Genomic DNA, 23,017 nt, shown 5'->3' with positions numbered 1-23,017 from the left:
CCTATCAAAATTCCAATGGCATTTTACACAGAAACAGAGCAAAAAAATCCTAAAATGTGTAAGGAACCACAAAACACCCTGAATAACCAAAGCAATCTTAAGAGAGAACAAAGCTGGAAGCATCATGCTTCCTGATTGTAAGTTATATTACAAAACTATGGTATGGTATTGGTATAAAAAGAGGCACATTGATGAATGGAACAGAATAGAGAGCTCAGAAATAAACGCACACATATATGGTCACTTAATTTATGACAAAGGAGCCAAGAATATACAATGGGGAAAGGACAGTCTGTTCAACAAATGGTGTTGGCAAAACTGGACAGCCACATGCAAAAGAATAAAACTAGACTACTACCTTACACCATACAAAAATTAACTCAAAATGGAATAAAGACTTGAATTTAAGACCTGAAATCATAAAACTCCTAGAAGAAAACATATACGGTAAGCTCCTGGACATTGGTCATGGCCATGATTTTTTGGATATGACACCAAAAGCAAAGGCAATAAAAGTAAAAATAAACAAGTGAGACTACATCAAACTAAAAAGCTTTTGTACAGTAAAGGAAACCATCAACCAAATGAAAAGGCAACCAATTGAATGGGAGAAATATTTGCAAATCATGTATCTGATAATGGGCTAATATCTAATATATATAAAGATCTCGCACAACTCAATAGCAAACAAACAATCTAATTAAAAATGGGCAAAGGATCTGAATAGACATTTTTCCAAAGAACACATACAGTTGACCAACAGGTATAGGAAAAGATGTTCAACGTCACTAATCATCAGGGAAATGCAAATCGAAACCACAATGAGATATCACTTCACACCTGTTTGTATGATTATCATCAAAAGGTAAGAAATAAGTGTTGGCAAGGATGTGAAGAGAAGGAGACACTTGTGCACTCTTGGTGGGAATGTAAATTGGTACAGACAGTATGGAAAATAGCATGGAGTTTCCTCAAAAGATCAAAACTGGGACTACCATATGATCCAGCAATTTCACTTCTGTGTATTTGTACAAAGAAAATGAAAACACTAACTCCAAAAGATATATGCACACCCATGTTTATTACAGAATTATTTACAATAGTTAAGACATGGGAACAACTTCAGTGTTCATTGATGGGTGAATGGATAAAAAAATGTGATACACACACTGGAATACTATTGAGCCATTAAGAAAAAGGAAATTGTGCCATTTGTGACAACATGGAGGGACTTCGAGAGCATTATGCTAAGTGAAATAAGTTAGAGAAAGATAACCTCTGGTCTCACTGATATGAGTAATCTTAAAAAGAAAAAAAAGGAGCTCATAAATACAGAGAACAGATAGTTGGTTGCCAGACTGGGGGGGTGGGGATGGGGGTGGGAAGTAGGTGACATGAGTGAAGGGGGTTCAAAAGGTACAAATTTCCAGTTATAAAATAAATAAGCCACAGGGATGTAATGTATAGCATGGTGAATATAGTTATTAATACTGTATTGCATATTTACAAGTTGCTGCAAGTAAATCTGAAAAGTTCTCATCACAAGAAGAAAGAAAAAAATCTGTGACTGTGTATGGTGATTGATGGTAACCAGACTTACTGTGATGTTCATTTTGCAGTACACACAAATGTCAAATCATTGAATTGTACACCTGAAACTAATATAGTGTTCTATGTCAATTATACCTCAATAGAAAAATTCTTAGGTCAAGATCAGATGTTGATTTTAATTTTAAATTAGAAAAGGACTTTTAAGGATGCACTCAACTCTGCCTCCCTCTTCCTACCCCAAAGGAGTAAAGAAAAATTGTGACCTTTTATGCCTTTCATAAAATTAGAAATTTTGTTTAAAGGGTATAATATATCTCAATTTAAAAAGTTTAAAAAAAAAAAGAATTTTTTTTCCTGGACACTCATGTAGTTGATTCTGTGAATTTATCCTTCTTTGTGATATGATAGAAGGAAGTTCTAGAATCTCCCTTTTCTCTATATGTATGCACCTCAGCTGCTGCCATCAGTGGACATGTGTGCAAGATGCTATTGGAGACTGTGGTGCTTGAATTGGGTAGAATGCTGGACAGCTGACTCTGCACTTCATTTTAACGTTAAGCCTCTCTGATTCTACTTGTGCCAGAATGTCAGAAAAAGTGTGTTGTTTATGCACAATCCTGTGAAATGTTTATTAAGCACTTTTGGAAATACCATGCAGTATTGCTTTTATACTTCAAGTTCTTAGTTGTGGTTTGTTCTATCTTAGATACCAGTGTTTGTTAGTCCCCAAAAGTCCTACTGGGTTGAAATGGGCTGAATTGGAAAGAAATAGTATAAGCAGATAAGGTAGGGGGTCTATGGAGAAAGAAAACCAGGCATGGCTTTCTGGACATAAGAGAACACCTATTAATTTAGTACAAGCCATTTTGTGATCTAAGCCTGGCCAGAGTGCTTGCCCTTGAACAGGTCTCAGTAATGAAGGATCTTAAGGGAAAACAAGAATGCTGACTGTTATCAGGCAAGAGAAGTAGCACTAGTAATAATGTATCAGTTGTAAAGACTTCCAGTTCTGTTTCCATGGTAAAGATTAGCCTGAAGCACTCAAGCACCAGGTCAAACGGAACCTAAGGGATGATGGCGTTGACCTTTTCTGATCCTCCGGATTTCAATCAACTAAAGCCTGGGCTCTGCCTACCTCCCAAGCCCTTTCATGAATATACATGTACCCTTAGCTTAAAACTTCCCCAGTTTTGCTGTTTGGGGAGACACCGCTTTGGGAAAGATCCCTGGTGTTCTACTTACTTGCTGCAAGTAACAAATCCTTCCTTCTCTCACTCTTTGTCTTGGTTGTGTCTTTTGGCTCGACACCCACCAAGAGGCAAACTTAGTTTTTCGGATAACAATATGAGGCTGACTATTCTCTAGCTGAGATTTATGTAATTAGATGCATAATCCTTTGGTTTTTAAAACCAGGGCTTCCAAGGGCTAGTTATAGGGAACATAGCTCATCAGAGATAACCTGCGAAGACACCGTGCAGTGTGTTTTTTATCACACATGTGACAATTCTTCTCCCTGCAGTCTGTCTCTCCATAATTGTTCTTCAGGATTTGTTGCCTGGGGGCTTATGGGAAAAATGACTCCTAATAGAAATACTATTCTATTTTATTCACAGTATTCTTTCAGAGGATTTAATGATACATCTGTTCCCATTACAAGAGGAAAGTTAAATGTATTCCCAGATTTAGATAAAACACGCAGAAATAATTTACAGGGAGAAAACTGCTGAATAAAGAAGAAAAATGAATGGAGTCATGTTTTGATCTATGGAGAGCATTGAGAAAGGATTTCATTCGGGGGGGGTGAGTTGATCCTTCCTCTTCTCGGTAGGGAATCCTGAGTGCACAGACTGCTCCCAGGTGAGCAGGAAAACAGAAGACTTTGGTCAGGAAATGCCAAGGGTGTAGTTTCACTTAGAATATACTTTCCTAGGCAGCCTGTCTGCACTTACACATATGAGGGTCCACACACTTCTGAACATCGGAAGTTGATTTCTTGTCTTTTATTTGTGACGTGTGCTGATTTCAAGTTCTCTTTTGTGTTTGGTGTGAACTCTGCAGACACATACATATATGCGCATGCGTGATTTGTGGGGTTTGAATCATCACTTAGAGAAATGTGCAAGATTAGATCTACACATTTTCTTCACCTTTGCTTTGTTTTGATTTTTTAAAATTTAATTTAGTTTTATATTGGAGTATAGCTGATTTACAATATTGTGTTAGTTTCAGTTGTACAGCAAAGTGATTCAGTTATACATATACATGTGTCCATTCTTTTACAGATTCTTTTCCCATATAGATTATGACAGAATGTTGAGTAGAGTTCCCTGTGCTATTCAGTAGGTCCTTGTTGATTATCTGTCATCTTTCTTACATAAAAGAGCAAAGGGCTGTGGAAACAGGTCACAGAATGCAGCGGACTGCCCCTGACCTGCAGGGATTTAGCTTGGAGGCCTTGGCGGTCCCGTTAGGCATCCTTTCTCCTCTGAGCCTGGAGCTCTAGCATCAGCCTACCTGATCCAGCGCCCTGTGGATGAGCATGGTGTTAAGTACTTGACATTCATTTTCTCCTGTAACCCTTGGATCAGTTGTCTGCTGGTAAGACTTCTATTATCTTATGAAACAGACAACGAAGCTGAGGATCACAGATGCTGAGCAGCTGCCGGGGGTCTCACGGGTGGGTACCAACTCCCAGGGCAGCTCTGGGGCTGGTACGTGGAATGCTCAGCAGTTTCCATCCCTTTGTGGGGGTTTCAGACCTGTAATTTCATAATGGCTCTATGACTGGCTATCATCACCATTCTACACACAAGAAAAGTGAAGCACAAAGCCACGAAGTCTCCAGCGAAAGAAGGCAGCTGGAAAGGGGTAAAACCAGGAGTCGCATCAGCTGTCTGCTAGCAAGTCCCTGCTTTGGGCCCTGCTTTGCCTGGTCTCTTCAAGCCTCCTCACCTGGGGCTGCCCTTGTCTTGGAAGATCATGTAACAGCCCCAGTGCTGTCCAGTGGTCAATGCTGTGCACCGCACAAGGACATCTGCCTGCAAATCTCAATCCCTCGTGGGCTGTTTCATCTCTGACTTGGAAAATCCATCCTGAATGTCTGCTCAAGTAATTTACCAGCATTGCCCTTTTTGGTTTTAATTGACATCAATTATTGAGGCGCCTTCTAACCCATTTTAAATGGATTTCCCATGAACAACTGAATAGAGTTTTCGCAGGTGACAACTTTTCTGTTTCAGAGACCTGAGGGCCAGTGAGAAGGGGTTTCAGAGCTCAGCTGACCTGGTCCAAGTCTGGCTTGCTTTGTGACACATCCATTAAACTCTCTGAGGTTAGTCTGTCTATCCATTAAATTGGCATAGTAACATTTACTTCAAAGGAATGCTGTGACCATTTATTTAGATTACACACACACACACACACAGACACACACACACAGACTGTCTGTTGTATAGGCTTTAACAAATATTAGACACTTAATGTAAATCATTAATTTATATTTGCTTTATAAATTAGAAATACCATATTCAGGTTCTGGGACATGTATTAGGCACTAGGAAAATGTCTGACTAATAAATGAAGGTCACTCTACCGCTTGTGGCTTTTTTCAAGGTTCTAAATGCACCCTCCGAGCAAGCTTTGCTCAGTGTTTCCCGGGACTGCTGATTGATGGGGTGGGTGGGAAGAGTTCCTGATTCCCAGGGGCCCTGAGTAGGAGTGGAGAAAGCTGGAAAGTTGGGATCAGAATCTACATATTTGGGTCAAATTCTACTTGTAAATTCTGTGGCCTTGCCAAGCTATTTACATTTTCTATTCCTGTTTTTGTTTCTTACCCAGGTTGCAGAATAGAAATAATAAAAACAGCTTTTCTGCTTTGTTCTCAGGCATATAATGCCCTACTCAAGGTTAAAGTTACTTTCATATTCTGATCACTTTGGATGGTGCAAGAATGCCTGGACACTGTTCCTAAGTCTCAGCACATTTGTCATGAGTCTGGTCACAGTTTTAGGAGAGTATTGATCCTAGTGATGCCATGCTCATCCCTCCTTCATTTACATCTGCTGGCGGCCTCTTTAGGAAGTAGAGGAGGCCATGTGACTTACCTCAAGGTCATGGATCTTGAAATCCTTCTTCCTCCATGGGCCATCAGGCCTCTATCTGTATACTCTGAAACAATTTATCTATTTATCTGCCTATCTATCTATCCATTTATTTATCTATCCATTTATTTATTTATTTAAGACGCCTTTTATATTCCATCATTTTTCAATATGAACTTTTGGGTAACTGTATTAAAGAATTTGAATGGAAAGGAATACACATACAGTATATAGAAGTTGATTCAGAACTCTTCATTCTTCAATTAAGTGTATTCAGTTTACCTACTTAACATAAGGTCACTTCCCTGATGATATTTGGAGTAAGATTCCTTCTCCCAGGATGCCAGTTTTTAGTTTTATATATCTGCTGACCACAATTCTCAAATCTCCAAGTAGGAATATACATAATAAAATGCTGACATTATAGTAGAAGTCGGGTCGGTGTTTTAATTAATTATTTTTAATTTTAATTTTTTCCAGCTTTATTGAGATGTATTTTGACACATAACACTGTATATATAACCGTATATATTTCGAAATGATTACCATAATAAGGTTCTTTAGGTTTTTATTTTTAAATATGAATCATTAAATGACTTGGGAAAACAAAAGCAGTCTTTTTTACAACAGTTCTCAGTACATGTAAATATTTTCTTCAAACCGGATTAGTTACTTGTCCTAAGTTCTTTTCAACCAAGAAAAAAAAAAAAAAGAAACTCACATTTTTCCTAGCATCGGTGTTAATCCTCAAGCATCATCAGCGTGGTGAAGCTCGGTCTCAGACTGAAGTCCACTGACCTGCTCAGCTGTTCAGAGTGGGAAACCTGCCGGTGAAGGAGCTAGGACCGCGGATTCGGATTCGGAGCGAGTGCAGGTTGAAGACCTTCACTGACTTGACTCGCACTTCCTCCCGCCACCGCCAGGAGCGCCCGGGACGCGTGGAGCTCGCAGCGCGGCGGGAGCGGGTGGGGGTGTGGCTGCAGGTTGGGGCTCCCGCCCGCCGGCTGCGCGGGTTCGCCGAGCCCGGAGGAGGGAGCGCTAGCTACCCCGAGCGGGAGGGAGCTTGCAGACTCCGGCTCAGAGCAGCTGTCTGGACACCTTGGGTTTTGGGGTGGGGAGCCCCGGCGACTGTGAACATGGACTCCGCCGCGGGAGCCTGTCTCAGGATGCTGTTTCTTTTGTCTGCCCAGCCCTGGAGTACATTAGCAGCAGGGAATACTTGTGAGTACAGCAAATCTTTTAAAACTTATACTGGCAACTGAGAATTCGTGTTTTTTTTTAAAAAAATTGAATTTTACAAATGGAATCACTGGTCTGCCTCTGAAAATGAGGCATTTAAAAAACATCGCAAAGTCCCAACGCTTGGATAGGATGGTTTACAATGGTTTTTCCACTTGTCAAGTCTGTAATACACAAAGCCTGTTTTGACTTGTCTGTGAGGTGAATTTTGTCTGTGTGCTGTTGTTTTGAATATTCATTGAAAAAGCTCAAGTTCTAGTAAAACCTAAAATTAGCATGAGAATATTGAGGTGGAGAGAGACCAGAGAGAGAGAATAGCAGGAGATGAGGAGAGAAGAGCATGCCAATATGTCATTTATTTCTTTTTACTATGAATACATTTTGCAGGATTTATGTCAGAAAGGAAATCGTTGGCCGACCTGGCCGGGTCCTGCATTAGCGTAGATGTTTGCAGTTGGCGCCCTGCGGAATCGGGTACCAAGAACTGGGGCGCTGCAGCGGCGGGCAGGTTCCGCAGCAGAGCCCAGGCGGCAAACCTGGTTAGTCCCGAGAATTACGAGAAGGATAGACCCCTCAGAATTAGAAGGCTTTTGCTTAAAGGAAAAACATAACCTGCCATTCAGGTTCATTTGCAAGTGCACATGCTCGTATATTGTGATGTGCTGTGTTTCTCATTTTGTTGGTTCAGTGAAGATGTATTAACCTCTCAGTTCTGGACTGGCAATGTGAGTCTGATCTAAAGATGCTAGCCAAATTGATTCAGCCGACCTCAAGGCATTTTAATCTGGAAATCGGAAAAAGTTTTCGAAGTGTTATTCAGATTGAAATCTCCATCATAGGGCTTTTCTTTCCTTGAGGGATTGGAAGAAAGCCCCGTTAATCTTACATCCACACCCCATCCCCCTCAAAAAAATTTTTAAATCAGGTTGTAGGGAGTAAGGCAAGCTATTATGCATTTCAAGAAAGTGCTAGTAGGCATGTTAGAAACCGACCTTGCTGCTGGGTATCCAGTTTTATCTGGGGGTGGGGTGGGCTGGGGAACTCCGCCCTTACCAGGAAGTTTGTGCTAAAGTGAAAAGCATATTGTACAAATAGTTACCCTTCCAGCATTCATCCATATATGCCCCGAGGCTGTGATAAGTTTGTGTTGTCATCATTTAGTATCAGCTGATTTAATGCCATATTATATGAGTCACTCCTGAAAATGAGCCTTAGTCTCCTTTAAGAAAATACTGCCCCGTGTTTCAGACAGAATTTTAATTTAGCTTTGGGCACAATTTCCATGAATTAATTAAAATGGAGGCATTTACATGAAATCCTTAGGTCCTGCGGTAAAGCGTTTATCACTTTGCTAAGACATTTAAAATGTAGTACTAAATGATTTGCTAGTATAAAAGAATTGTAGAATAATTTAACATAGTACACTGAGGTGCAATTAAAAAGTCACCAGAGGTCACTCTTACTTAAAGGAAACATGGCTTCAAAAATCCTTCCCTTATAAGAGAAGCAGAGTGCTGTGCTGCCTTTCTTGTCTCCTTAGTTGTGATTACAGGACATTGCAAGATCAGTTATTTTGATATTTCTTTATTTTCTGTTTGTATTTTATTCCCTGAAATCCGCAGAGGTATCATGTTCTTCATACTGAGCATCTTTTTTAAGAGTCACATGCTCTGAGGTGCTCCATGTCTGAATATCCAGGCAGATAGCCTTTTCTGAATTGAATATATCTCTAAGCTCAGTTCGTCTGGGTCTCTGGCTGACTCTTCAAATGTCAATGCTAGTTTTCACTTTTCAGCCTCTGTTTTATTTAGATGTGTTTAGTACTCTGATTAAAAGTTCAGTAAGTTAAAAGTACCTATGTAAATTTGCATGGCTAAGAACATTTTAGATACTATAGAGTCCTTGATCACTGCAAAGATGGCTACTATAGTTGTTCAAGTGTCAAGTATATATTTAAATGTCTTTGCAGACTTAAAGATTCATAGAGGGTACACAAACTGTGTTTGATAATTGCTTGCTAATCTCATTTGACAGTATCCTTTGTAGCAGTAGAAGTAATGGTGAATGAATCTTATTATAGTCTAGATTAGCTAATTTGACCAATTGGATTTTTCCTTAACTCTCGAATATTTGGGAGGTGTTTGTTTGTATGTGTAGATGTATATACAAGCAAGGTATTTCAAACCCATATTTGAAATTTGTTACTACATAAATCAAGGTAGAGGGTTCTTTTAGTCCTGTCCCATCATTTGAGAAATTCTAAAGAGGAGTTTGCCAGCAGGATGGGATTTAGGCTACCAACAAGAAATCACGAACACCAGCATTTGCTCAAGTCTTTTGATCGCTAACCTTTTATTCCTAAGAAGTGTTTTAAGAACTCAAGTAATCTTTTCAGACAAGACTTTAAAACTAACAAAAATGAAATATTCTTAAGCCCTGATAAAATAATGAGAACTGTATGTAAATTTTTAAAAAGGTAAAGATCTTCTCCCCAAAAGGATACAGTGACATTTTTCCTCTATTTACAACTGGTTCTCAGTAGTAAATTAGTCAGACGGGGCGGGGGGGTGGGGGTGAGGTCAACCTGGGTGAGGTTCTGGCATAAGACATACTCTCATACAGGACTTGATTGAAACATTTGACATCTCAGAAATTATCCATGTTTTGACACGAATCTTTATAATTAATGGGAAATTTTAAATCAGGAGGAGTCTACACAGAGCGAGAGTAATGTTTCTAAATAGCCAAAAACATGGGCTTTTTTTTTTTTTCTCTTATTCTCTGTCTTTTTGAAGATAAAACAAGTTGAATGGACAGCATCCTCTAGGACCTGATATTTAAAAATTGTGCATCTCTACTTGGTCTGCCTTCTAGAACTCTTTGTATTTACTCAAGATTTAAGTGTTATTCTAATGGAGTTATCCTCTTAAATGGAATGCAAGAGGAAAGTTAGAATATAGATTCCAAGTTAGAGCCCTGTTTTCCAGAAGTTGTTGTGCAGACAGTGGTTGGTTTGCTCACTTCCTACCATGAGCCACAAGTGGAAGAGGGCAGTAGCTCTCTGTTTTAGGATTATCCCTGTGAATCTACTATTTGTTTATGAACTTTCAGATCTTTTGGGGGGGGGGGAGGAAGAAGAGATATAATCTGAATAAGAAAATGTCAGTATTTTGATTGCATATTTAGTATTGTAAATCTGTCTCCTGGATCGCATGTCACTTTGAGGAGTAATGTTCACTCTTTCCCGATTAAGGAACAACACAATTGGAAGTTAATTTACAGCTGAATTATTTTCCCCATATAAGTAAAGTGCCAGCTATAGCTAGTAGCTGCTGTCCTCCCTAACTCTACTCCCCAGTGAAAAGAAAAAGGACTGAAGTCTCTGAAAAGGACTGAAGCCAGTGTTAGACATTTCAGCCGCTGTTGATGGTGATTATTTGACGTAAGTGATGATATTTGTAGACCCAGAGGTTCAATTTAGTGAGTGTTACACACTCATCCGCACCTTGTTAAATCTCAGTACTTGTAATTTTCTCTAGAAGTCTTCTTTTGTTTCCTTCCCCTGTCAAAAGTGCCCTTCTTGTTGTGAGAAGAAAAGATGTATTTCTGGCCCACTACAGGTGGGGCACACAACTTGAATCACTGTTCTAGGAGTGGTAATCAGGATTTGTTTTTATCCAACAATGTCTCCTCCCTGTTATGTCCTGCATATGTATGAGAGGTCTCTGCCCTTGGTTGGGGGAGCAGATCAAGCCCATTTTGTTGGCCAGCATGGGAGACAAACATCATGTGCTCTTCATGTAATACCTAGTGCTTGATCTAGGCAAATATATTAGCACCTCAATTTGAAGATTTGTATCAGATTTGAATCCTTTCTTCACTGGAGCAATGGCTCCTTATGTGCTAAAGTGTTACTGTATCATCTTTAATGAAAGTTTATTAATATGATCCTCTAATAGATAGTATCACACAATATTATTCTTTTAAAATAAAAATAACATACATCGTATAATAGTGAGACACTTGTATAAATTATCCTAACCCAATAACATGATTAACCTTAAGAATTTGGTATAAAAATACATGAATTGCAGAATGGAGGAACTGAACATAATGCTACAACTGCTAAGAAGTATAAAATCGTGAGAATTGATTTAAGTGAATGTCTAATAGTGTGTTTATCAAATGTCTCTTCTCAAGGGTATTGTTTGTCAGAACTCCTGTTATTTCAATGGGCACAGATTCTTTGTAATTATTTGCTAAGTGTCATCAACATATTCTATTGCTATGTGAGCACAGTCAATCTCAAGTAATGCCATGTGTGCTAAGACAATACAGTCCATAAAGAAGTTTTCACCTTGGGTAATATGGACTAAAATCCTGCTGCTGTTTTAATTGGTGCAGGCTTCTTTTTGTCTCAATAGTGTGCTTAGTGGTTTTCTAGAGTGAGTCGAATCCTCCAAGTTAATCAGGATTATCCCTGTGAATCTACTGTTTCTTTATGAATTTTCAGATCTTTGGGGAGGAAGAAGAGATATAATCTGAATAAGAAAATGTCAGTATTTTGGTTGATATTTAGATTGAATTACTTATGTCTACCTATTTCTGAAAGGCATTAGACCATATGTAATATGTTCCTTGGTTTAGGGAGGGAGCCTATCAGAGGATGTGCCCCTGGAGCAGGTGAATGGGGAATCCATTCGTGATTCAGTGAAACATGTTGGGGAAAATGAGCATAGAATATGGAGAGAGGTATTTAGTAAGCACTGGAGCTTGGACTTGTTGGAAAGAGTCTTCAACAAACTGGTAAACGGACGGTTTTTTTTTAAAAATCATATTTGAATAAACTTCCCAGAAATACTGAGGTCAGAATATTTTTGAAAACTTCGGGAAAAACAACAACATTTTTTTCTCCAAAAAAACTTACAAAGTCCATGTGACTATCAACACAGAGTGACAGGCAAGGCTAGAGCTGTGAGGGTCCTGAAGCTTATGCAACTGGGGGAGACTCTTTAAGCAAACAAACAAACAAAATGACCCTAAAGACACATTATCAGTGACCCTCCCACGCCTGAAAGCCTGTTCTGGGGAGAAGACTGGAGCTCAAGAATGTCTGCTCCTTTGAGTTGATTTGGAAAAACAACCCCAAATCATTCAAGAGTACTAAATAAAGGACATATTCACTGACAAAAATCTCAATTAACTGAGCAAATTTGAATTTGAATTTTTCCCTTTAAATCAAAATCAGAATTTGAATATAAAAGTATACTTATAAAAGTATAAAAGAGTTCAAACAATTTGGAATGAATAGATCCAGGGTTTACCTGCAATTCTAATTCTAATCCTGAAAAACAAATATGAAATTAACCTCTGGATCTTCTCCCCACTTAACTTTTCAGAGCCTTTAAAGGCTTGGCTTCAACATACAAAGTTCTTCAGAGTAACTTCCAAAGTGTCCCCATTCAATCTGCCTACCTGGGGCCCGTTGCGGTGCTGATTGCTATAGGCTCTGTTGCATCATATTGAATAACTTTTAAAAACGGAATTATTTATGTCTACCTATTTCTGAGAGGCAGGAAACCATATGTAATACGTTCCTTCAAAATATCATACATGTTTTTTCCAGTTTGAGTTCTATGGCATAAGGTTAAAATCTGTGTGCTAATTAAAGTTATACACAACTTGTAAATACTGTAAAAACTAACACAACATTGTAAATCAACTATACTCCAATGTAAAATAAAAAGTTAAAAAAAGAGAGGGTATGATAGAGTGACCTTTTGACATTATGCAGGAACATTGTTTAATAGGCCCACATGATTGTTTAATTACCTAGAAGAATGCACCCATGTCTGACTTGGTCATTTACTATTTGATTGGAGTTTAGAAGCTGAAATTGATGATTTTTTTTTTTTTTCAGGTACATATGGTAACTACAAAGGTTTTATTGCCCTGTAGGACATTGATCAGTTTTTTTGTAACCTAGCAATCTCATTCTAATGTTCTTCTATAAATGCCTGTAAATTCCTAGTTTCTCAAAATGCTCTTTTACTGGATTAGTCATTAATGAGTTTATGATTCTTTGGCATGCATTTGTTCTATATTTGTACGTGTTGTGTTTTTAACTTTTTGAAAACAATGCTTTGACATAGAGATTGCACATGTCTGGTAGGTGTACACATAACCTTGTGTGATAATACATGTGCTTAGTTTGAGTGTTGCTTTACAATAAATTTCCTTTCTGGTTCATTAGAAACTTTACTTTTCAATAATAATATAGGGAGTCTGGCTCGCCATAAAAAATAAAAATATTCTCCTTAGTTTCCAGGTAATGGGTATTTTCAGTGTACTGATTTGAAATAGAATTGAAACATAAAGTACTTGAAATTTTGAGTAGTTTAAAGTTAGAAACTATATAATTTTTATTTAAATATATGCCCATTTAATGGACCAGTTTAAAAAAAAACCTCCCTCCAAGGCTGTTAATCACAAATGAAAAAATGATATATTTTATCTAGGCTATGGCTTTTATTAAGTTTTTACTCGGTAGTACATCAGGAAAAGATACTCATGGAGGATGTGCTAGTTATAGCTAACTCATGGAGAGAAACTTGAAAAAAGTTTGTTTTTTAAACTGGCAAATATGATACTTTCGGATGAGTCATTTTAGGGCTATGGTAAATGGTGTATCGGATATTTAAATGTATGTGTTCCTAAGTTGTATCACCTGTGGTTCCATCTCTGGCCTTAGTGGCTGTCACCTGTGGAGAAGGCATTTTTATGCCACGTGTTCACTGGACCACTGTGGGAGGAAGGGGCTGGTGAACCTTGTTTGGAATCAGTGGCAGTTTCGATAACCTCAGAAGCCACTTAACGCTGTGGCGTAGACCTAGGGTCCCCACATGCTCGTTTCAGTAGCATCTCATTACTTGGGGTGTTCGAGACCCAACAGAGGGTTTCTCTGGAGCTTAGGAGCAAGCAGTGACATTGCTGCTTGGATGATGCAGGAGCGACCTGCTGCCTTGAGACATAAGACCAGGTGCCACCTGCAGTTCTCAAGGTTGTAATTAGTTTTTATTTTAACATTTATAAATCCTCAGGCAGCCAAAGAGCTTGATAAAGTTAAGCTAAATACACTCTTCCTCGGAGTGGTGAATTGGTGGGAGAAGTGGCAGAATGAACCATGTGTGTGTACGTATGTTTGTGTGTCTTAAGGGAGGCTGGTTGGGTAGAGAGACCTGCCGAAGGAATTAAAAACCACTGTCAATAGTTGTAAGAGAGGCACAGATTGGATTAGGTGACAATCCAGTTACGTGGGATTGAGCTATTTCTTACTTGTTACCATGCAGAACGGATATTCTCCACTTTGGATTTCTGAGCATGTGAGTAATCAGGAAATACAAAGACATCTGCCCTGACCCAGTTGAACCCCAGTTGAAACTATTGCCTTCACGTGTCGGAGGTGTTTTGTGTTCTAGGATATTGCTATGCAGCCACCGTTAGAACCAGCAGCACTTAACCTGCCTCTGAGGCCTTCCCAGGTCCTGCTTCCTGTTAATACAGTTCTAAGGAATGGCTGGTAGGATTTTGATTTAAAGGCGAGTAGATATAATAAAGGGAATCTGATTAGCATGCGAAAATAATTCAGTAATTTGATTCAGGTCAAAGAAAGTAATTTTAATATAAACTTCTATTATGGAAGAAAATATTTTAAGAACTGTTAACTATTTTAATGTCTCAGATTTGGCTGATGTAAGAAAAAGAATACGTTTCTATAGACATCTGTTCAAATGTTTGGAGATTATCAAAATTAAGGATTTGTCATATAGCTTTACGTTTGCTGTGTCTTTGATGATTAGAAACTTGAGAATAAGGACATTGCTATACACTAAAAGTATAATAATACAACATAAAAAGAAAAATATAGCTGTGTAATATCATCAAGCTGGCTAGCTGCTGTGTGTCTGTGATTCTTAGGCTTCTCTGCAACGTTGTGTTAATTCATGGAAGTTTTCTTTTTTTAATTAATTAATTAATTAATTAATTTTTGGCTGAGTTGGGTCTTCATTGCGGCACTGAGGCTACGGGCTTTCTCTAGTTGCGACCAGCGTGGGTTACTCTTTGTTGTGGTGCGCGGACTTCTCATTGAGGTGCCTTCTCTTGTTTCGGAGCGTGGGCTCTAGGCGCAAGGGCTTCAGTAGTTGTGGTGCGTGGGCTTAGTTGCTCCGCGGCACGTGGGACCTTCCTGGACTAGGGATCGAACCCGTGTTCCCTGTATTGGCAGGCGGACTCTTAACCACTACTCCACCAGGGAAGTCTCGATTCACGGAAGTTCTGATAAGAAAACCTGTGAGCCTTGACATTTCAGAGCACATCCTTTTCTATGGTGTGAACCATGCCGTCATTGCGAGGGGTTAAAAAAATTGGGGGACTGAAAGAGGATATGTTGACTAGAGTTTAGTTAAGGTACGTATAAGAGAGTTTAAGGGAGCGAACGCCAAATTACTCTTTGCTTTCTTAAAGTGACAAGGAACATTTCTGAAAACTATTTTTTCTGGCATAGAACACAGTAGAATTGACAGATCTCAGAGTCAATTACCTATTAGAGGTAAGTCAAATGATCTATTTTGAACTATGGTACAAGGTTAACAAACATAATATTGATTCTCCAGTTTATAAGAATAAACTTTGGATCATAATTATTTACTATTCTTTTGTCATGATGAACTACTGATCTATTTTAAGAAACCTGAAAACCTGATCTTTGGGAGATTTGCATCGCTATGGACTGATTTCACTTGTTCTTCTTGTAAGTGATAGGATTCATTTGTTGGAAGATAGGCTGCATGCTTGCCTAGGGAAAGTTCCTTTTCCTCATGAATATTGCTGCAAGGTGAAGCAAGAGTGGGGAGATACATCCTGCAGGCTATTGCGCATTTGAGCATGAAAAGGACATATGTTGTATCTTAATCTCCATCCCAGTTCCCTAGGGATGAGACTGGCTTACCCACCCTCCCAAGGCCTCCTTCCCAACCCCCAGCATCAACATGCCCAGAGCCTTCACGAGCATCTTCTTCCATTTTCTTAGATGGAGGTGATGCCGAATGACTTCCTGGGTTGACTTGCGTGGATTTGGCCAGCCAAAGAGGTGTCCTTCCTCCTTCACTACTTCCTGTGGGATCCATCCCCCTGAGGTCTTCCACTGTTATTCCATTTCCCAGGTGTAAGAGGGACTGAAGTGGGAGGATGGCAGTGAGAATGAAAAAGTGACACTGCACACAAAGAACACTTTCAGGACTTAATGGTTGTTTGATTCTATGTGGAGTAATAAGAAATGGGAGTGTGAAGGACTGGGGTATTGGCAAGTGACTTAAACAAAACGGGGAATTGTTGGTTCACATCATTGCATTTCAGGCAAGGTTAGATCCAGATGAGGCCGTGCCATCAGGATCAGCCTCTCTTCATGTTTCCGCTCTGTCTTCCCAGTGTCAGCTTGATGCTCAGGCAGGAATCTGCTTGGTAGCTCCATGTCCAAGGTCGACCTTCCTAATCACAGTGATAGAATGCTTTCCTCTATTTGGACTTTGGTCCTTATTACCCTGAAGCACTAAGCATGTATTTATTTGTTTATTCCCTCAGCTCAAGCTCCAAGAAAGCAGAGACTTCCTCTTTCTTTTTTGTTGTTATTCCTACTTCCTAATCCCCAGAGCACAGGGATGGTCCTGGAAGACAGTGGGTTCTCAATACATATTTGTTGGATAAGTAAAAAGGTGAATGATTCTCTTTCCCCAAACATCCAGCAAGATCCCCAGATCTGACTTCCACTGTTTTGTCTGTGTTGTGACTGCTCTTATCCAGCTACTGTGACAGGAAAGGTTGGCCCTCATGACCAGTGGTGGAGCCAGGAAGTGATTGCAACTTGATCCTTGACCAGGTGCTTTGACTGCATCACTTTGACAAGAAAGCAAAATGCACAATCCATTTAGGTAATTAGTTTAACATCTATTATGAAAAGCACTAGCTTTCAGGCTCTTACTGGCTTCATAGAACAGATGCGTGGTTACATGTCTCCCTCCTTAATCAGATTTTAAACTTCCTGAAAACAGAATCACGCTTCTTTGTTCCTGCAGTGCTTTGCTGATGGTACTCAGTAAGTACCAAATAAATGGAGAAATTAATATATTTTAAATATGCTACCTTGAAAGTATATAGAATATCTGCAGAATCCCCCCGTGTATTTTATAATCATTTTTTAGGTGGCCTAATAAAAATGAATTTTTATGTGACTATCCCTGAGCTCTCTACTAGCCAACTGATTTGTTCATGGAAGGATCCATTGGCTGATTTTGAGTGTTTTGTTTTCTTCCAGTAGGAAAATGCCTGACATAACTTCTGACCCAAGGCTTTGATAAAAAGCATGGTGCCTGTTCTAAAAGTTGCTGGGAAGCCCTGAGGGAGAGCTTGAAAAGGCCAGGTGTCAGGGGAACTACCAAAGACCAACAAGCAGCAAAGAGGAGGCCTTCTGGCAGGTATTATTAGGCAAGATGACTATTATCTAGGGAGATCTTGATCAAGTCTGATCTCAGCAAGGTTCCATATTCAGGAGGAGCCTGAAACAGAGGTGCCTGGGGGCAGTGTGTAATTGGCATTCTCCACAAGCCTGGTTCATAGTGTCTACCTGATACTTGAAGCAGCATCTAATCCAGGTGGGAAAGGCTCACTGCACATCAGGGCAGAGGGCCTGCACGTGCACAGGTGGCCATTGCACTTCAGAGTAGGTGTCCAGTTGTCTCCTTGACACCCATGAGGCTAAATTCATTTGGGTCACAGCTGCCTCTGGGAGTGAGAACCATGGACTCTGTGTCCAGTAACCTGCAACATCAAGTGGAAGCTCCCATTGTGCTTGCAGACTTGACCCCCTGGTCTAGGGTGAGGAATTTCTGAGTCTGTTTATGGCTGGCCATTACTGTCAACAAAACCTGTTACTATCTTTGAGAAGTTTTATGACTAGCTAGCTCAAAGGCATGACAAAATGCACATGCTATCACTTAAAGACTACCTCTATTTTCAAACAAAGGTTGTTCGTATTTTCAGAATTACATAGAAGGGCACAGTGGAGGTATATAAATGAAGATGATTCCAGCAGCACTCCTTCAAACAGCATAAAACTATAAAATTCAACAAGATGTACTAACATAATGAGTCACACTTTCAGATAGGCAGTGGAATGGAGTGGTTATGAAAGGAATGTTTGGATTAGGTTTCTGCTTCCACTGATGAATGCCAGCTGTGTGACCCTGGGTAATTTGCTTATCCTTTCTGTGTCTCAGCTTCCTTGTCTCCAAAAATATAAGTAATAATTATAACCCATCTCATAGACTTGTTATGAAGATTAAATGAATTAATATATATAAATAATGCCTGGAACATAGTAAGTCCTCAGTGAATTTTAGCCATTACTATTGCTCCTGTTGATCTCAAGTGTAAAATCAGAAATGTGACTTTGGTCCATGATTTTGGGTAGAATAATCAGATAAGCAATTTTAGGGAAAGGCATTTATACTGGGTATTTCCATTAGTCAAAGTATTATCACTAATACTGCAAGATTAAGACAATATTACAAAAGAAGACTATTTAAAAATAAGTTTATGTCATAGAATTAGAAACTCTAACAGTACATTGATATGTTTCAGCTTTCTGTAATATTATATCTCTCTAAGCAATAAAGCTTTTCAGATTAAGCTATTTGGATTAAATTGTCACTAGCAACTTTGACTTCTTTCGGTTTTATATATTTTTCCGTTAGCTGAAAAGGACTCCCCAGATTAAGACAATATGCTGCTGAAACATATACTGCTTGTTATCTGGCTGTTTTTTATGAAGTCTTCTAAGACATATAGTATCTGACCATCAATATGGGTTGTTTGACATTTATGATAGTGAAATGAGTGTTAGTGTCCAAGTCAAACATATTTTGTATGCTGTGGAATGTCATCTCACTTAGAATGGGTATGAAAACTTTGGTGTGGATCCTTGGAAAGAGAGCATTACTGTTTGATTGTGAAAGGTTAGGTTTAGCCCCATCTCTTGAATTTTCTCATGTCCCCTTTTCTTCAGTCATCCCATCACTGACTTATTCAAACCCTCTAAATCTCTGGCATTTACTATTGTTGTCTTCATGATTTTCCTGTCTCTACCTCACCTCCTTCTGATCCATTTGCTATCCTGCTGCCAGAATAATCTTTCTAAAGACCACTTACCTGATGATCTTGCTTTTCTGGGTAAAGATTTTCGAATCTTCCCTCACATCACACACACACACACACACACACACACACACATTTATTCCTTGAAAGGTCCCTTCCCTTCACTTCCTGTTCCTAGTCCCTCCTTTAACTGACCCTAAACTACAACCACCACCTAGCTACACTGGCATTCTTCCATCAGGACTTTCAGTTACCCCTCCCTCTACTTCTGGCACTTTCTCTCCATGTCTTGTCTTCCTGTTGAATATAGTCATCTAGGCTCTTACAGATCCATTTCCAGGAAACATATGCTCACAATAAAAATAAAAACATAAAATGCAAGAGGAAGAATCATCAGAAATAATAAACTACAGAATTAGACCAAAATAAATGTATATATTGAAATAGATTTAGGATATAAAATTTGTTTTATATGTATAAAGAAATAAAAGAGTAGAAGAATGGAAAGAATAAGAGACTATCAAAATGATCAAGTAGAATTGAAAAAGAGTAGTATTGAGAAATGAAAAATGTAATCACTGAAATAAAGAATTTAGTGAATGCTGAAACAGCAGATTAGACACAGGTGAAGAGAGACTCAACAAATTAGAAGACACGTTTGAAATAAATAACCAGCATGCACTACAGAGAGATGAAGAGATGGAAAATATGAAAGCCAGGTTAGGGGACAGGGTAAAGCGATTGATTTTTGTATCTGATCTGAGTTCTAGAAGGAAGAGCATGTGGGAAAAAGAAATACTTAAGAGATAATCTATGGGAATTGCCCAAAATTGAAGAGAGTCACCAATGTTTAGATTCAGGAAACCTCTCAAATCCCTAGTGATACAAAGGAAAATAAATTCCCACCCAAAACAACACTTTATATTGGAACTGTAGAACACCAGAATCAAGAGATGTTAAAAGCAGATAAAAGGTAAGTATAATAAATAAACAAACAAAATCAGAGACAAGAACTGTTAAAGTTCTGAGAGGGAATAATTACCAACCAAGAACTGTAGACTCATTGACTTTCTCTTTCTTTCTCTTTCAAGAATGAAGGTAAGATAAAGCCATTCACAGAAATATAAAATCAAAGAGCATTTAAGGCCAATTAACCTTCACTAAAGAAGTGTTAATGGATATACTTAGCAAGAAAGAAAATTATTACAGAAGGCAGTTATGAGTACTTATAATCTAGTAGCTAGAAACAAATGGCAGGTCCTCAGGTATAATCACATATTTGAACAGTAATAAAGCTGTTTGTACAACAACATCTTTATGAAGTTGATGGAATTCAAAGAAGAAGACAAGATAAATCTAAGAGAACAATTGAAAATATAGTTGGAAAAGGCTTACCAGACTTAAAGCATTCTAAGGTCCCTGCATTATTTTGTTTAATTTTAGGCTCTGTTAAATTGTTAAGCAGAATGCAGTGTAAAATTTTAAGGATGACCACTTAAAGAAGAGTAATAAGACATACACATTTCAAACCAGTAGGAAAAATGGAATGGGATGGGGGTAGATTTCAGTCTGTTCAACAGAAAGCAAGAAGAGAGGGGAGGAGAAAATAACTGAGAAAAATAGACAAATAAGCATAAAATAGAATAAAATGAAGTGATAAGGATATAGAGATTTGAATAAATTATTTCTAACTTTGATTTTAAGGATATATATATAACAGTTAGAAAATATTATGCAGGCTTTTCAATTACATGTGGAATATTTACATTTTTACTTAACCATAAAACCAGTTTCAATAAATTTAAAAGAATTAGTAACATAAAAATAAAATTTCTTAAAACTGAAAAGCAATAATGTATCTCACTTATAAAAGCTCATATTGTGCTGCGTTAGATGAATGGAAAACAATAATTAAAAAAAAAATACCTAGAAACATGGTCACATTTTAAACCACCAAAAATAATGATATAAACTTATTTGCTATAATGGAATGAGAGCTAGTTTAACTTCAGCAGAGCTGTAATACAAGAAGCAAAAAGAAATATAGAAACAAGTATAAGTTCTGAAGGAAAATAACTTTTTTACTAGAAACTATTATTTAAACCATCGTAAAACATGAGTGGAGAGGATGAAGAGGGAGACTAAAATCTTGCTAATGTTCTTTGAGACATAAGTAGAATTTAACCATGGACATTGTTTAAAAATTGAGATAAAGTGTTGCGTTATAAATAGAAGGATGATCAGTAGAAAATAAATTAAATGTGATATTTTGTGTGCTTTTCAAAATCATGAAACTGATTTTCCTCCTCAGAAAAAGTCCTGTTTTCTGTTTCATGTTTTAATATGATTGCATGTTTTTTCATTCATTGTTCTTTCATCTGATAGTGAGAATATTCTTGGTTAAACAGTGAAAGTTTGTTTGTACTTTAGAATAGGTGTATGAAGCTGTTTAAGCATGTGGATTTTTTTACCCAATCTATTTTTTTTATAGACTACTGTTGGCTTGAGGAAGCAGACCTGTGAAAACTGTTAAGGATGATGAGTAGCACCACTGGGTGGATTTGGGTGACACAATATAATTCATGTCCTTAACATCTTACTATTATTATACATAGAAACTTTCACCAATTATTGTTGCTGAGAAATAACTGAAACATTCTCCTGTAAGTGATTAAAATATTTGTCGATTTCTCAGATTTTTAAATAGAATGAAATTGGATCTTATCATGAATTTTCTATAAAAATCTGGAGTTCCTTTTAGGTTAACAGATTTGTATCTTTTATAAACTAATTTTAAGTTCTATAATCTTATATAATGCTTATATGTAGTCTTATGTATAATATACATATAGTCAGGTTTACGAAAGAGAAGGCCATTTCCATACCTGGTATAATTCAACAAATTCTGTGAATTTTTAATTTCCACTTGCTGCGGAATTAAAATGTTTCACCTTCTATTTTGACATGAGTGCTGTATACCAGCACAGTTTGGAAGTTTTGTACAGAAAGGGAAAAAAACACCCTCTTCAGAAAAATTTTTAAAGAAATGTTTAGTTGTACCTTGTGAAAATAATACCAAATAGCTATTTTATCTTTTTTTTTTTTGCAAATATGGACATTTTTTTAATCATCTTTTTTGGACTATAATTGCTTTACAATGGTGTGTTAGCTTCTGCTTTATAACAAAGTGAATCAGCTATACGTATACATATATCCCCATATCCCCCATATCTCTTCCCTCTTGCGTCTCCCTCCCTCCCACCCTCTCTATCCTACTCCTCTAGGTGGTCACAAAGCACTGAGCTGATCTCCCTGTGCTATGCGGCTGCTTCCCACCAGCTATCGGTTTTACATTTGGTAGTGTATATATGTCCACGCCACTCTCTCACATTGTCCCAGCTTACCCTTCCCCCTCCTCGTATCCTCAAGTCCATTCTCTAGTAGGTCTGCGTCTTTTTTCCCGTCTTGCCCCTAGGTTCTTCATGACCATTCTTTTTTTTTTTTTTTTTTTTTTTAGGTTCCATATAAATGTGTTAGCATACGGTATTTGTTTTTCTTTTTCTGACTTACTTCACTCTGTATGACAGACTCTAGGTCCATCCACCTCACTACAAATACCTCAGTTTCGTTTCTTTTTTAGGCTGAATAATATTCCATTGTATATATGTGCCACATCTTCTTTATCCATTCATCTGTCGATGGACACTTAGGTTGCTTCCATGTCCTGGCTATTGTAAATAGAGCTGCAATGAACATTGTGGTACATGACTCTTTTTAAATTATGGTTTTCTCAGGGTATATGTCCAGTAGTGGGATTGCTGGGTCATATGGTAGATCTGTTTTTAGTTTTTTAAGGACCCTCCATACTGTTCTCCATAGTGGCTGTATCAATTTACATTGCAAGAGTGTTCCCTTTTCTC

The 23,017-nt window shown here is 38.1% G+C and overlaps 2 protein-coding genes and 1 long non-coding RNA gene across 6 annotated transcripts in view; 2 read left to right on the top strand and 1 right to left on the bottom strand.

Moving 5' to 3' along the window:
- Nucleotides 1-23,017, bottom strand: part of LOC309662171 (uncharacterized protein) — a gene marked incomplete at its 3' end in the record, with an annotated part of 175,577 nt that overhangs the window by 48,078 nt on the left and 104,482 nt on the right. The gene's annotated exons all lie outside the window — the stretch shown is intronic.
- LOC309662164 overlaps nt 1-23,017 on the top strand; it is a 141,286-nt gene that overhangs the window by 23,855 nt on the left and 94,414 nt on the right. The window lies entirely within an intron of this gene.
- LOC309662173 (contactin-associated protein-like 3) overlaps nt 1-23,017 on the top strand; it is a 99,124-nt gene that overhangs the window by 1,606 nt on the left and 74,501 nt on the right. Inside the window, exon 2 of one of the 2 annotated variants that reach the window (XR_014264569.1) lies at nt 4,791-4,882. Coding sequence is in view for 1 of the 2 variants with exons in the window: in XM_082478873.1 (XP_082334999.1) it covers nt 6,788-6,872 (85 nt within the window). In the remaining variant the exon portion in view is untranslated. Of the gene's footprint in view, nt 1-4,790; nt 4,883-6,653; nt 6,873-23,017 lie in introns of those variants that run through there. The other variant, XM_082478873.1, reaches the window with a different exon arrangement.

The sequence above is a fragment of the Balaenoptera physalus genome (genome assembly GCF_965194825.1).
Source record: "Balaenoptera physalus genome assembly, contig: SUPER_5_unloc_1, whole genome shotgun sequence".
In the NCBI taxonomy this organism is placed as follows: Eukaryota; Metazoa; Chordata; class Mammalia; order Artiodactyla; family Balaenopteridae; genus Balaenoptera; species Balaenoptera physalus.
This window is presented reverse-complemented; position numbering and strand designations above follow the sequence as displayed.